General features: G+C 42.7%; 1 protein-coding gene across 2 annotated transcripts in view; it reads left to right on the forward strand.

Annotated features, from left to right (window-relative positions):
* Positions 1 to 16295, forward strand: part of BCAR3 (BCAR3 adaptor protein, NSP family member) — a 97828-nt gene that overhangs the window by 36570 nt on the left and 44963 nt on the right. The window contains exon 1 of one of the 2 annotated variants that reach the window (XM_060232241.1): positions 11669 to 11892. The exons of the other annotated variant lie outside the window; for it this stretch is intronic. Coding sequence (XP_060088224.1) covers positions 11809 to 11892 — 84 coding nt within the window. The 5' untranslated portion in view covers positions 11669 to 11808. Of the gene's footprint in view, positions 1 to 11668; positions 11893 to 16295 lie in introns of those variants that run through there. 2 annotated transcript variants of the gene reach the window in all.

The following is a 16295-nucleotide window of genomic DNA, read 5'->3' on the forward strand; positions in this document are numbered from 1 at the left end:
ACTGCATTCCTGTGCATTCCTGCTCCAAAAAAAGCCCTGGGAATGCTGTTTCCTTGCACTCTGCCCAGTGGAGGAATTCTTATCTGTTGAAGATGCACTTGTCAGTCTTGTCTTTTTCAGCCTTTTTGACAGATTGCTCCAGATGCCCATTGACCACCCACCCAAAGCCTCATATCCCACCCACCCCCACTGTTTCTGCATCTCATTGTTGAGTTCATCCTGACATTTCCTTTGGGAAACATTGCTCCACACAGCTATTCATTCAAGTCCACTCTTTTTATAGCGTTGACCTCCCCTGCAGGAAGCATTGCTGCTTATCGAATGACATTTATGGGGTGGTAAATCAAGAGAGGACGGAGAGTGATTGTTTTTTATTACTTTTGCTAAATTAAAACTAAACACATTTTGGCAATTTGTGGCCTTCTTTTGAGCAGACAGTAATTGCAGTCGTGAGGGGTGCCTTCTCTAATCTTCTTGACCTACTGAGTCATTTTACCCACATGATAGATTAATGTCCCTGGAAAAAGATAAACCAGAGGACGGCTCTGTCAAATATGGCAGGCTTAGGGTTTCCCCTCCTTAAACTCTTCTCCTTGGCTAGACTGGACTAGAAAGATGGCGATGTCAAATAAATGGGGCTTGTTGTTAATCTTGCATAATCTTGAAAAACTGAATTGGGGATGTTTGACATTCTAGAATGTGAAAATAACTGAGCATTGCTAAGCAATGTGTTTTTAAAAACACATTAAGAGCCAATGTGGTACAATGATTAGAGAATCAGACTAGGCTCTGGAGAGGAAGCGGCTGAGAGGTGATATGATCACCATCTTCAAGTACTTGAAGGGCTGTCATATAGAGGATGGTGTGGAATTGTTTTCTGTGGCCCCGGAAGGTAGGACCAAAACCAGTGGGTTGAAATTAAATCAAAAGAATTTCCGGCTCAACATTAGGAAGAACTTCCTGACTGTTACAGCGATTCCTCAGTGGAACAGGCTTTCTCAGGAGGTGGTGGGCTCTCCTTCCTTGGGAGTTTTTAAACAGAGGCTAGATGACCATCTGACAGCAATGAAGATCCTGTGAATTTAGGGGGCAGTGTTTGTGAATTTCCTGCTTTGTGCAGGGGGTCAGACTAGATGACCCTAGAGATCCCTTCCAACTCTATGATTTTATGATTCTATGACAGGACCTGATACTGAATGCTGCCCTTAGGCTGCTAGCAAAGTAATTCTCATGTTGTAGCGAGTCTGTTAAATTTCTGTCTTTCTGTGCCACACTGTGAGTGCTTATGAATGAGAAGTGTGGGAGTGCTTGTTGAGTATGACGCATCAAGGGAAGGCTGAGGATTTGGATGCCAAACTGAATGCAGTTGCATGTCCCAATTTGCAGTGCACTTAGCATTAATACCAGGATTGGGAGGGGGGGTCATTGTGGAGACATCGCTGTTAGACTGCAGACAAACAAAAACTAAGGAGGGATTGCTGCTATTGTAGCTTTTTTGTATTTCACACATTAGCTATCCTAATGTTGAGGTAATATATGGAAAGAGTCCTGGATATGCTAAGAAAACTTATTGTTATGCTTTTTATTTTTCTAGTTTTTCCTTTTCAGCAAGACATAATCTGAAAAGGTTCATAAGGAAGACTGGGAATTTGCAGAGGTGCTATCTAGTTGAAATGAGACATTTTGGTTGTATGTTGTAGGTTGTTGTTATGTCCAGTCTTGTAATTTCTAGATTTTGTAATGTAGGTATGATTTAAGAAGATGTCCTATGAGAGTGTGTGTTTTAATAAAGTGCCTTGTGGTAATTCACTGCCCTCTAGTGTGGTGAACAGAATCACAATCTGGAACTTCTCCGTGAATGCAACAGAAAAACCAATCATCTGGTGTTAAAATTAAGAGTCGTTTTAAAAATGGCCTCTTGCTTCCAGCTTGTATGCCAGAAGGTGTAACGCTATTGAGCTTTGACTGAAGAGACTCTGGAAGAAGACAAATACAAAACAAAAGCACCCCCTCCCAAAATCCACCACAACAGTAGATCCTGTCTATGTATCTACATGTTTATGGGACATGCTTCTCCAGTAAGTCTTTATCAGTTTAAGACCAACTCAGACATGGTGGACATTTGAATGAAAGCTGAACTATAAATGCATTTTGGCTTTTTGAGATGAGAGAACTGCATACAGTTTTAATTATGCAATAAAAAAATGTGTCTTAGGAGGAAGTGCTTGTTGTTAGCCATATAACTGTGGTTCAAAGTGCAACATTAGATACATTACTAGCTATGGGTCATAATCATAATACCTGTAGGGATGGAAAAACGGGGGTATTTTTTAGCACTTCACTGTATAAACATAAAGCTGAATCTGTTTACTTTTACAGGGGTGTGATGGTGTTGTATGTTAAACAAAAAAAGCCCAGTGCCACCTGAAAGACTAGCAGATTTACTGTTAGTCTCAAGATGCCACAAGTTTCCTTTTTGTAATTTGCTGCAACTGATTAACATGGCTGACCTTGTGGAATTTATATTTTGTCAGTAGCAAGGCTGAAGATGGTACAGAAACTGCAGCAGTGTACAAAGATTTTCAGCAACATATAGTATATTGCCTTTGTACTGATGAAGTTCCTTCCAGTAGTTAATCATCAGCAAGGAACAAAATCTGTGAAAAAATTACTAATGACTCTCATATATTAATTAGAATTATACAAAAAAAATTAGTGCAAAGCTCTTGAACAATTCATCAAAAATTTCAGAGAAACAGTTCCTTAAAGTAGCCACAAGGCTATAAATTGATTGGAACAAAACAAAGTGCTAGGAAAAATACTAAGTCCATGTTTCAGATGTTCCAGATGGAGTAGACATTCCAAACGACCCTCAACGTGGATAGCAGCATATTCTACATATTTCAATGTGATGTCATCTTTGTCCAGGAGGGAAAAGTTTGAACAGTCTTCAAGCTCTCAAGTTCTTTACTTTACAGGGTAGCTAGCACGATGTCTTATGGTGGAGAGATTTTTCATCAGATTTTTCTCCACCATAAGACATTGTGCTGGTTACCCTGTAAAGTAAAGAACTTGAGAGCTTGAAGACTGTTGAAACTTTTCCCTCCTGGAAAACATGGACTTGATATTTTTCCTAGCACTCCGTTTTGTTCCAATCAATTTATAGCCTTGTGGCTACTTTAAGGAACTTTTTCTCTGAAATTTATGATGAATTGTTCAAGAGCTTTGCACTAAATTTTTTTCTGTATAATTCTAATGACTATATGAGAGTCATTAGTAATTTTTTCACAGATTTTGTTCTTTGTTAATGATTCCTTCCAGTAGGTAGCAAAGCTGAGGCAGAATGTTCTGAGTGTTCAGAATGCCCAGGGAACAAAACTGTCAGAAAGTTTGCCGTCCAGCTTCTGTGAGGAAAGGTAAAGATGTAGTTTTGGATAGAAACCTGTCACCAATTATAGGAGCAATGTTATGGGTTACACAAGGACCTGAAGGAGATTCCAGGAATTTAAAAAGCTATGGGTCAGAAACCCAGGAACATGCTTGCAGAAAGTAGGCTGAAGGCTAGGTTTGTAAAAGTAGGGACGTAAATAAAAGGAATGCAAAAAAAAGAAAAGAAAGGAGGGAGAGGGTAGAGGAGACTGGAACTGAAGATAGGAGAGAACTCTAAAGCAAGCAAGTAAGGAAGTAGACAGGCAAGGTTTGACGAGGTTTAAGCTTGAAAGTATAGGATTGCTAAATATATGGTCTAAATCTTAACATACCCTTAATATTTATATGGAAGGGGATTTCTGTTACAGTCTCCATTGTTGTTGGAGCTTTTAAATTTGGAAATCTGAAGGGAAAATGAGTGTATAAAGAAGAAGTGAATGGGGAGAGGAGGCTGAATTTCATATGCTTATTGATGATGTTCAGTCCCAGACTATTCCTGACATCACATTCTATGATTTGCAATCCAAACATTATTTTTGGAAAGAAGATTCCATCTATAGACCTAAAGAAAGTTGAGCTTCCCCAACCCAGCTTTTAGTAATAAAGACTAAAACTCTAAAATTTTAGAAAAAAACTGTTCAGTCTAACAGCCAGAATATTGTGTTGTGGTTATGGGGTCAGAGAGCTCCTTGTAATCTAAACTGGCTCTGAAATGAGATGGGTTGCCTGGCCTAACTTGGTGGGAGGAAGAGACCCTCTGGAATTTTAAAAAAATGTCCTTGTGCAGGGTAGGTGAGAGTTGCAAGCTATGAACCTCAGGCCTGTCAGCTTTATTTTCATCTTTACTGTTGGTTTGATACTGGTTTGGAGAAATAAAATAATCTTAATTCCAGATCCTTCCTGCACTTTGTGATGCATGCACAGTTCTTACCAGTGTTCTTGCCCATGCTTGCAGGCTTCTTTATGGCCTTGTTGCAACCTGGTTTGACTGAGTTTCAATGCTTGACAAAGTTATTGAGAACATGGTTGCTGCTTTTATGCTAGTTCTGGTATGGGTGATATTTAATCAGCTGTTTTTGAAGTGTCCATGACCCTGCAGCAAGACCCAAAACCACAACTCAAGATGGGTGTTTCCAGGTGATACAGCTCCTGCTTTAGGAGCAGGCTTGATGCTTAGTAGGTGGGGTCGCTACTCTGTCAAAATAAGCAAAGGTTGCCATTCACTCCTCAAGGGAAAAAATACAGTGCTGCTTTTGGGATGGCTGCTGAAACCAAAATCTGCTCTCCATCCTTGACCCTTGATGAGTCATCAGTGAATTGTCATTGACTGGCTCACAGTGGTTGGTTGTTGTAGCATTTGTACAAAGCAGTCCCACTGCAGCCTCTCTGTAGGATCTCTGCACTGTATGAGTCTTCTTTTCAGACATACAAGTCCTGTTCATTATTGTGGATATTTTGCTAACTGGATGTGGCGGAGAGGGAACCCCAAAGCAATGTTTGGTCCTCATTTGACCAACTGTCCTGCTAATTTGTGGGAATGAGGGAAATTGTCGAGGTGCTTTCTGTGATGAGTAAGAACCTTGAAATTCAGTGCATGCATAGTGCAAAGATATCAGTTGCTAGAAAAATCTGACAGGGAGATATTTGTACATCCCTCTCTCAAAATAGGAGACTCCGTACATGTCCTGAAATGGTAATGATATTTCAAAGCCATTTCAAGGGCTGACAATTAGCACCATATATATTTTAGCACTGTATATATTTTAAGAGTGAAAAAGGAACGTTTCTGTACCTAATGCTCAAAACCTGGGAGATAATGTCTACCACTTAACAGAGGTCTGAATTCTAGCACAAGCCAAGGTGCGCACGATATGGAACACTGGGCAGTGGGAATTTTGTTGTCTCTTCAGGCTTATATTTGAATGAGAGGGGGATTTTCAGTTGCAGCCAGGACTATGCATCTACAGTGACAATATTCAAGATTTACTAGTCTTAGTGTATGTATTTTGTTTATAATGATGCTGACTTGTTATTTTTACCTGTGAGTTGGCCTTGACAGGAACATCAGTTTCTTGTCAAAAGGAGCAAAATACAGCAGTGCTATACAGCTGCAGGTTTTTAATCTCTTTTCAGCATGCTGTTATCCATGAGGGGGAGCCAGAGTTCAGTCTGTTGCCATGTAGATTCTAAAAACGGGCTCTGACAGATAACAAAGGAGATGCGTGTTTGTATATCTTGCTGTAAAAGGCTGAAGAATCAGACTGTTTAATTAACAATTATATATATATATATATATACACACACATATACACACACACACACACACATACATACATGAGATAGATTAGATTGATCAAATATTTTCATCCACATCATTCAATTACAGTATGAGGAAAATCAGTTTGTAAACATAGGTGCCCTTTTCCTGATATTTGAAAGGAGGGTGATTAATGTACATGTGGGTGACAAGCTCTGCCTCTTGCCCTGTCCACATTTCTTGGAATGCATTATAATATGTGCAATATCTGTCAACCAACCAGCCACACACTGAGCCTTAGAAGTCGGTAATGTCACTTAAAAAATATAAGTTAGCAGATCAAACAAGCAAAAAACCCTCTATACAGTTTAAAAATACAAGCACAGAAAGAAGATGACTTCTCATCTGGGTGGGGGCTGTGGCTCAGTGGCAGAGCATCTGCATGGCATGCAGAAGGCCCCAGAGTCAGCCCTCAGCATCTCTTGTTAAAACAACTAGGTAGAAGGTGATATGCAAGCCCTCAACCTGAGAACCTGGTGAGCCACTTACATTCAGAGTAGATAGTACCAATCTTAATAAATCAATGGTCTGATTCAATAAAAGGCAAATTTATGTGCTATCTAGGGTGGCCATAATAGCTGGAGGCCAGCCAGGGACACCCTAAGGGGAGAATGATGTGAGTGCGTGCGCGCGAAGCACGCGCGCGCCGCCGGAAACAGGAAGTGACGTCACTTCCGGTGACGTCATGCCACCGCCGGAAACAGGAAGTGACATCACTTCCTGTGACATCATTCCCCCCCGCGCGCCACCTGCCAGAAGCAGAAAGTGACATCACTTCCTGTGACATCATTTCCCTCCGCCGGCTGTTTCTGATAGCCCTGCGCCCCTTCTTTCATTTGATATGTGTCCCGTGCGGGTGCCACCCTCCTGCCGGGAGATGCCGGAAAATGAGCCCCCTTGAGGCTTATGGCGGCAGGGCTCGGGGGAAGCGAGCTAGACTGCTGTTCTTTTGAGGGGTTATAGAGTGTTTCGAGCCCAGCCCTGTGGCATCGGTCCCATCGTTGTGGGACCAAGGGGGCCGGCACAGCAGCCTGCCGAAGCAGCCTGTCACTAATAACACAGGTCGAGATGCAGGACAGGAACCCGGAAGTGACCGACAGGCTGCTTCAGCCGGCCGCTGCGCCGGCCCCCTGGGTCCCACAATGATGGGGCCGATGCCACAGGGACGGGCTCGAAACACTCTATAACCCCTCAAAAGAACAGCAGTCTAGCTCGCTTCCCCCGAGCCCGGCCGCCATAAGCCTCAAGGGGGCTCATTTTGCGGCATCTCCCGGCAGGAGGGTGGCACCCGCACGGGACACATATCAAATGAAAGAGGGGGCGCAGGGCTATCAGAAACAGCCGGCGGAGGGAGTCGGGAGCCCACCCCACTGGGAAGGAAGGAAGGAAGGAAGGAGGGAGGGAGGGAGGAAGGAGGGAGGAAGGAGGGAAGGAAGAAAGGAAGGAAGGAGGGACGGAGGGAAGGAAGGAAGGAGGGAGGAAGGAAGAAAGGAAGAAAGGAAGGAGGGAGGGAAGGAAGGAAGGAGGGAGGGCAAGAAGGAAGGAAGGAGGGAGGGCGGGAAGGAAGGAAGGAGGGAGGGCGAGAAGGAAGGAGGGAGGGAAGGAAGGAGGGAGGGAGGGAAGGAAGAAAGGAAGGAAGGAGGGAGGGAGGGAAGGAGGTAAGGAAGGAAGAAAGGAAGGCAGGAAGGAAGGAGGGAGGGAAGGAGGGAAGGAAGGAGGGAGGAGGGAGGGAGGGAAGGAGGGAGGAAGGAAGAAAGGAAGGAGGGAGGGAGGGAAGGAGGGAAGGAAGGAAGGAGGGAGGGAAGGAAGGAGGGAGAAAGAAAGGAAGGAAGGAAGGAAGGAGGGAAGGGAGAGAGGGAAGGAGGGAAGGAAGGAAGGAAGGCAGGCAGGCCGCCCCCTCCCGCCAGCCTCCCCCTCCGCTTTCGGCCCCCTCCCTCCCTGCCTGCTTACCTTCTTCCAGGGCGGGTGGCGGCCTCCCCTCCGGGCAGGCGGGCTGGTCGGCGCTGGCCTCCGCTGGTCGGCACTGGTCGCTGGAGGCCCTCCAGACTCTCTGGAGGGCCTCCAGCGACCAGCGCCGGCCTCTCCGCGGCCTCCGCTGGTCGGCGCTGGTCGCTGGAGGCCCTCTGGAGTCTCTGGAGGCCCTCCAGCCACCAGCGCCGGCCTCTGCTGGTCGGCGCTGGTCGCTGGAGGCCCTCCGGAGTCTCTGGAGGGCCTCCAGCGACCAGCGCCGGCCTCTCCGCCGCCTCCCCGGCCTCCGCCACCACCGCCGGGCCCCGCGGGCGGGGAAGGTGGCGAGTGAGGGAGGGAGCGTCCCCGCGCATGCACAGAGCCCGTCACAATCGCCCTGCGCACGCGCAGGGACTCTCCCTCCCTCAGTCGCCGCCTTCCCCGTGCGGCCCACCGGCTCTCTGGCTGGCTAAACCGGGACCTCTAATGGTCCCGGTATAGCCAGCCCGGGAGCTGGGAATTGGGGGCCAGAACCGGGACTTTCCCGGGAGACCGGGACGGTCTGGCCACCCTAGTGCTACCTCCAAAGAAGAACAGTTACAGGTAAGCCACCGGTTTTTACCATTGCAGGCCTAGGAGAACAGGACAGATTTTATCTGGTGCCTAAAGGTAACAGCACTGGTACCAGGTGAATGTATGAGGGGAGGACGTTATTGTGGTTGAAACATCACTTTAAATATTCTATGTCCAGACCATGTGGAGATTTCTCAGTTTCAAATTAGTACCTTGAATTTAAACTAGAAACAAACATCTTTACGTATTGGTGTGTATGAGCTCCACAGTGGATCCTAGTTAATAACCCACACATCAAATTCTAGACCAAATGGAAGTTTCCAAACATTTTGCAAAAGCAAAAAGCAAATGTATTCAGTCCATTGCAGTAATTGAAGCTAAATATTTCCAAAATGTGGATTAGTGTAGCAAAATCATCTCTCCCCCACAGAAGATGCAACTGGTGTATCAACCAAAGTTGGCAAAAGCTGCGCCAAGATATGATGTCATTGTGCTTTCTTGAGAGTGATGATAAAAACTCTGTTCTGAAATTCTAATTTATACACAGGCACTTTTTTTTGGGGGGGGGGGGTGTTGTGGTTAGTAAGGAGTAATTTCCCCTTCAGTTAGAAAAGTGTTATGGGATCCTTTTTTGGATGATAGGTAAATATAAGAATAATTTTTTTAAAAAAGTTTCCCCAGTATTTGCAAAGCACCATTTCTGTTGAGAATTCAGTGTGAAGTTATTTTTTTAAATGATACTACTTATCCTTTAAGCATTTGTTTGCTGGCAAAGAAGGCTTTAGGATTATTGTCGGTTACTACTTAAGTAGAATCTATTTTTTAAACATGTGCTTTTAAAAAATCTGGATAAATTATTCCAGAATAAATGTAGCACCGTCTGGGTCTTCATTTACAATCTCAGTCAATGTTGTTGTTCTCCATCAGAACAGAAATTCGTAGATTGTTTCTTGCGAAAACCATAGAGACAAAGCTGTCAGTATGGGAGCTGTTCATATAAATGCCCCGTGCTTAGCTGTTTCTTGGACACGTTCTAAATTCATCTTTTTCTCAAGGGATTTCTGATTCCATCTGTAATTGTCCCTAAAATTAAACATTGGATGTTGTTCTCATAGCTATAAATGCCTGATCACATTCTTAAAACTACTGAAATGACTGCTTCATAATAAATGCCCTGTGGCGGAGAATTCCAGTAACTATTTATAATGTTGAATGAAAACTACCCATTTTCTATTGCGGCCAAGCAATATGTTCAAACATATCACATCCTGTAACTGTTTGTAGACTGTACCATTTCAGACTGTAGGTTGGAAATCACATGTTGGATTACTCTTTTAAATACCCCAATCCTGCATGATGATAGAAAACTGGAATGTGAGAGAGCTAACTTTCTGCTGGCTGGGTTTTTTTTGACATGTGAGATGATTAATATGTACATTTTCTTTTTGCACTCTGAAATTGTAGGGTCTCAGAGAAGCTGTGTGTTTTTTTTCTTTGCAGCATATGGTTAGTTTTTTTGAGATCTTTAATGTTTCTTCCCTAGGTATATTGTGCTTTTATGCCTCCTAGTTATAAGACACCTGCTGTAACTGGAGGATAGGTTATTAGGAATTGTGGAGTTAGCCCAATAAACTTGGCTTTGGTCATGCTATTAGATGATGAAAAAGGAATTGTCCACTCTGGAAGGAATTGTCGACTTGGTCATGCTATTAGGCCCAGCAACGACTATACTATTTAAGACTCTTAAGATCACAACAACTGTCAGGGAGTCTGCTGGTTGCCTTTTATCATAGTTCCATTGAGAGCATTTTATCTTATTGCCTCTGCGTGTGGTTTGGGAGCTGCACGGAAGCAGAGAGAAGGGTGCTCCAAAAGAGTGATGGTAAGAGCACAGAAGATTTGTGGATGTTCTCTCCCCTCATTGGTGGATCTGTATAATATGGGATGTAAAAGGAAGATACAAATGATCTTAAGGGACCCTTCACATCCGGGCCACTTGCTATTTGAGATCTTACCGTCAGGTAGGCGATATAGAGTGTTGAAGGCTAAGACAAATAGATTCAAGGGTAGCTTCTATCCAAGTGTCGTGGTTAGGCTAAATGCAGGGTTATGAATGGTTATTTGTTTTTAGATGCATTTAAATGGTCTATGTATATGTTCTTTTGGGGGGGGGGTGTGTTGATGTGTTGGTATGTCTGTGGAAGAGCACCTCATTTTGTTGCTCTCATTTTCTTTTTTGAGAACAATGACAATAAATTTATCTATCTATCTATCTATCTATCTATCTATCTATCTATCTATCTATCTATCTATCTATCTATCTATCTATCTATCTATCTATCTATCTATCTATCTATCTGACGAAGAAGGAATTGTCCAGTTTGCACAGTGAACCTCTCTTTTTTGTGTGTGGCTTGGATCACTTGTTTGACTCATCTGGAGCCATTCACTCTGCAAATCTTTCCCACATACTTGGAATCTGTGCTGTGACCTGCAGTAAGGATATGGATGGATAAGACAATATGCTTTGAATGGCCAACAATCTGGGCAAGCTTCATGGTGCTAATACTGTGTTCCTGTAGAGATCAGTATTTATTTTGCCTGCAGATCTCAAAGTAGGTCTCAGCCTATGTTTTCAAAGTCTGAAACCCACTGTCTGTAGAAATTGGTGGTGGAAATTCCAGGAGCATTTGGAGGGCACCCAGTGTTTACAGCTCTAAGCTTTAAATCTTGGTTTCTAAAAGCTTGCTTAGTTGTATAGGACCAGCACCAAGCCTGGCAGTTCACAGGCTGATCTTTTAATTAACTGGAAGAAGGCTGTTGACTAGTAGGATGCAATGCATTGATTAGTGTGATGCAAACAGTAGTCGGCTCCTCTCTGTTGTTTTTTACACAAGGGGTTATCAGCAAACTGCTAATTCAAAGCAAACAGTTTGGGCTTTGCCCTTGGCTACTTATGCTTCCTTAGATGATGTTGGTTATGTTTGGTTATGAAAAGTAACAGGGATACACAACCCTCACACAACAATTGTTCTCACAGATGCCCTTATCAGTTGTGTACTTAGTAGTATTAGTGATGTAAGCATGGGCATTACTTATCTTTTGTGGCTACAGAGGAATAGGTGGAGTGGCAAACCTTTCTGGTCCCAGATGCTGAATGCTGGTGGCAAAAAGGTGATGCCATTTGTTGGGATGTGTGTTTTAAGTTGTGTTTGTAATCATGTGAGAGGGGGAGATTCCCAAATAGAGAGAGACTCAGCAGGTTTAAGATTTCGTTGGTGAGTGCTATAAAAGTCCCTTTAGGATTCTGGTACGTGCTGCATGGAAGGGGGGGGGGAGGGAGATGCCCTTTTAGATGACAGGATCAGTTTTCACTGAGGAAACAGCCTGGGATTAAAGTCTGGGCTGAGGGAATGTAGAAGGCCCAGCAGGCAGCAGCTAAGCACAACAGCACTGTGGGAACTCTGGAAAGTAACTTGGAGGGACTCTTTCTCTTGTATTCCAAGGGAGGCTTTTGACCCACAGGGGTAAAGGAGTGGAAAATGCCTAAAGACCATAATATTCTTCAAACGCTTGCAGCAACTCTCTGCTGTTTTTATCATCGTAAGTCTCTTATTGGAATCAAGGTAGGTGTCTCATCGCATTAATAAAAATGTATTGACAATAGTAAAAACATTATAGTGCATTGAAAAGTTTTTATCTGATAGAAATCATGTGTAGAGTACATTCATCGATCTGGAGATTGTGAAGCTTCTTGTTAATGAAAGGAATCCTGTTATACATGGCCAATGTGAAATTTTGTACTTGTACCAGGCAGGTGTAAATCTAGTTTAGCTGTTTGGCACACTGAATGATCATGAACCAGTTGCTCCCTGCCAGAACACAGAAGATTATTATGAGGATGAAATTAGGAATTAGGAGGAAAAAAACCACTTATGGTGCTCTGAGCCCCTTGGAGCAAGGACATCACACAGATATGATATAGTAGAAATTGACAGCAAAATGAAGCACTGAAAATGCATCTGCTGGCAAACAAGGCAGAGGGTTGCATCACACAGTGGAAGAACACAGAAAAAACATAGATGGATTATTTCCAGATTGGTTCAGTGAAAGCGATTGTTTGGTTTCCTGAAGCATTTTGAAGGGAAAGGCATAGAATTTTTTTGAAAATGACAAACCTGTATGCCAAAATTAAAATACAGAATGTAGCCTTCTGAGTTACATGGAAAGGTACTAGTAAAATATACTTTAAAACATTTTGCTGTTAAAATCTGAAGACTCAGAGGAAAATAAAACTGCTGGCAAAATGCAGTGCTTATTCAGTGCAGATAACAGCCTTAGCTAGGAGGTCAGGACCATGCCTTTGTTTTGCCAACTCCCTCTTCTGGCCTATTGATGTACTGTGTGAATTTCCCCCCTGCCTCCTGTTCTTCACTTAAAGCATTCTCTCTGTCATGTTTGCTTTGATGCTGGCTATTGCAAATGCTAACCCAATTGCTCCATAATCAAAGTTTGCACACTCAGCTTCAAACATTGATTTCAAACCATTGTTAGAAGGCAATCTTGGTGAGCACTGGACACACATAGCTCTGGTGCAGATATAGTGCAGTGCCATTGGGGAGAAGGTGGTGAAGGGGGAGCTGCACATGTTGAATTTATGCTTGACTTGCTGTTCTCAAGGCCAGAAACCTCTTAGCCCTCAGATCAAGTTGCAAGTCCCCCAGCTTTGTCTTAGCCGGCCTTTACTCATAAAGAAGTCTGGTGCTGCTCTTTACGGAGTGGACAGCAAGCCCACAAAGAGCGGTGCATGAATTCACTGAACTGACAAGAAAAAAATACAAAGGGTGCCCGTATAGAGGCCAGTGAACAAAGGACTCTAATTTTGATTTAGATTATAAAAGCTGTTACTTTAATTCAGCGAATTTAAAAGCTTCCATATGAATTTTGAGGCTTAGTGTTCATTATCAAAGCAGAATTAGAGCTATAATTCTTGACTGCATTGTTTATCTTGGCATGAACAGCTAATACCTAAAATCATGCTGTATGTTGTCATGGTAACTTTCCCTCGGTCCAATCCACACGGCCTCTGGAGAAACTGAGGGGAAGCAGGATTTGATATAGAAGTACAGCTGGCCTTGTTCAGAAATAAAATTCTATTTATAGAGTTTTCCAGTATTTAAAATAGGTTTGATATATGTATTGCAGAACTTTTGAGACCTCCGTTGCTTCATGTTTACTGAAATCCAAGGAAGTTCTATTTTAAAAGCATTTACAAGCCTAGAAAGGGAGAGCCAAAGATGGCATTTGAACATTGGTTGACCAGAATTTTTGTTATAGCTAGAATGTGTAGCAATAAGAATGTAGTCCTAAAATGCAGCTTATGTCAGGATTGGCACACAGGGCCAGTTCTCTGCCCAAAGGACTGAAGTGAGCCCCTCTGGCAGTGACAACAATGCTTGAGGCTCAGCTCATTCCCATTGTGTCTGGCTAACTATAGGCTTTATCTCTTCCCTCGTCCCCCACCTTTTTCTTTGCTGATGCACCATTCTTTTCTCAGATGGACAGTTGCCTATCCCTAAACCAAATCTCTTCAGTATTCAGGAGGGGGAAAATCTTTTTTAATTGCTCCCCCAAATTCTGAGACCACTTCTTGTACTGCTTTTCTAGTTTTATGGAGTTAAAAACAAAAAATACAGGGGAATAGCTACAAAATGTGATACTTTTCACCTGCATTCTCAGGTAGCGTAATTCATTCCGCCATGTTATTCTGCTGCATATGTAGACTAGGATACCACCCTTTTAAGAAAAATCTTCCAGATAAAGAGATTGAAAGCAAAAATAATAATGGTGTGTCCTTCCAGAATCTGCTGTCAGTGTTCAATACTGGCTTGGTTGGCATAGAAAGTATCCATGTGAGTGACCAAAGATGGCCAGAGAAAGCCACATGTTGAACTCTGGCTCAGTATTACAGCCCCTGCGTATAGCACTGACTGACATGTGGAAATGTTTTTTTCCCGCCACCTCTGTCTGAATTACTCCACTCAAGCGTTTCAAAGCCACGAGATCTGAGTGCTAACACTGCACATTCCATCTTCCACTAGAGGCCGTCTCAGTCTGAAATACAGTTAACTGTAAAGAGGTGTTCTTTAATTACAGCTTTTCAAAGCAGAAAATAATTAGTTCTGGAGCTTGAGATTCTAATGAGACTGACAAAACATTGGCAGCATATGGAGTGTATTTACAACCTTGCCTTGTTCCACAGTAATCAATCATTTGGGCTAAGATTCCAAGTGAATATAAATTCCAGTGAGGTAATTGTGTTTAGTCTTTCTGCAAAAACACCACAAAGGAGTCTTGTGGCAACAGCTTTACCCGTGGATGAATAGTCATTTTTGAAAAAGTTGCAGTTTGTCTCTTATAAAATGTTCAGTCTCAAAGGAGATTATTGGGGCATGGGAAAATAGTTGAGGAGATTGGAATTGGTAGCCTGCCACAGACACTTCTGTAGGGGCACTTTGGGATATCTTTAACACTCTTGAGTCACACTAGCCAACTGGATTTTTATTCTAAAACCAGGCTCCAATGACTGCTTCTCCAGCCCCTTTGTTTAAATTTGGATGGAAAATAGGGTTGCCAAGTCCAACTCAAGAAATATCTGGGGACTTTGGGGGTGGAGCCAGAGCAGTTTGGGGTGGAGCCAGGAACAAGATTATGATAAGCCCAATTGAACTCTTAGGGGAGTTCTGGCCATCACATTTAAAGGGGCCGCACACCTTTTAAATGTCTTCCCTTCATCTATATATTTTCCTAATCCTTTCTGCTAGTTGCTCTATCGCCATTATAAACAGGGATGGGGAAAGTGGACACCCCTGCCTCACACACCTCTCTCAATTGGGAGCTGATCCGTATGTTCGTTGTTTACTCTTACCACTGCTGACCCCTCCCTATAGACCTCTTGAATGGCTTTTAAGAATAGTGGGCCAATCCCACACTTCTTCATTATGGACCATAAGAATTCATGGGACAGCGTGTCAAATGCCTTGTATACATCTAATTTAAGTAAAGCAAGTTGCCCAGAACGTTTATGGTACAACACATTAAATATATTCCTTATAGGATGTGCAATACTCCTATTCTTTACAAAGCCATATTGATCCTCTTTTATTATATGAGGTAATATGTTCCTTAACCTATTTGCTAAAACTTTAGCGAAAATTTTGTAGTCCTGGTTAAGTAAACTTATTGGTCTATATGAACCCACTTCCCGAGGATCCTTCTGGGGTTTTAATATTATGGTTATTTCAGCCATTCTCCAAGAGTCGGGAGCTTTCCCTCCCTTCAATATAGCATTAAACACTTGTTGTAATTCGGGGATCAGTAACTCCTTCATCTCCTTATAAAAATCCACAGTAAAGCCGTCAGGCCCTGGGGATTTACCCACTTTTAAATTGTTCACAACTTCCTCTATTTCTTGAACTGTTATTTCCTTCTCCAAACTCTCTCTATCTGTATCTCCCAACACTTCTCCACTTTCTTCAATATGTTCTGTTATATCCCTCCTAGCGTATAACTCTTTGTAGAATTCTTGAAACACTTGCCTAATTTCTCTCGGGTTCTGCGTGACCTTTCCTTGTCTCTTAATACTTTCCACCTTTTGCTTTTCTTTCCTAGTCTTGAGATAATTAGCCAATCTCCTAACGGAGTTTATTGAATGTCTTTGAAACTCATTTCTTACCATGGTTTGTTTTTTCCATAATGCCCTCGAATCCATAAAGTCCAATTGTTTCCTAATTTCATCGATCTTTTTTTTCCTATCAGGGCAGAATCTAATACCTTGACTGCTCTGCAGTGCGCCTAATTCCTGAAGTTTCTGTGTCTTGTTAGCATACCATTCTTTTTTTATTTCTTTCTCCTTCATCATACAATGACCTCTTAACACTGCTTTTGCTGCTTCCCACAAGATATTTGTGGCCACTGTTCCCTTATTTTCTCTAAAATATTGTTTTACTTGATTTTCCATATATTGTCT

The sequence above is a fragment of the Heteronotia binoei genome, chromosome 2 (assembly GCF_032191835.1).
Source record: "Heteronotia binoei isolate CCM8104 ecotype False Entrance Well chromosome 2, APGP_CSIRO_Hbin_v1, whole genome shotgun sequence".
Lineage (NCBI taxonomy): Eukaryota > Metazoa > Chordata > Lepidosauria > Squamata > Gekkonidae > Heteronotia > Heteronotia binoei.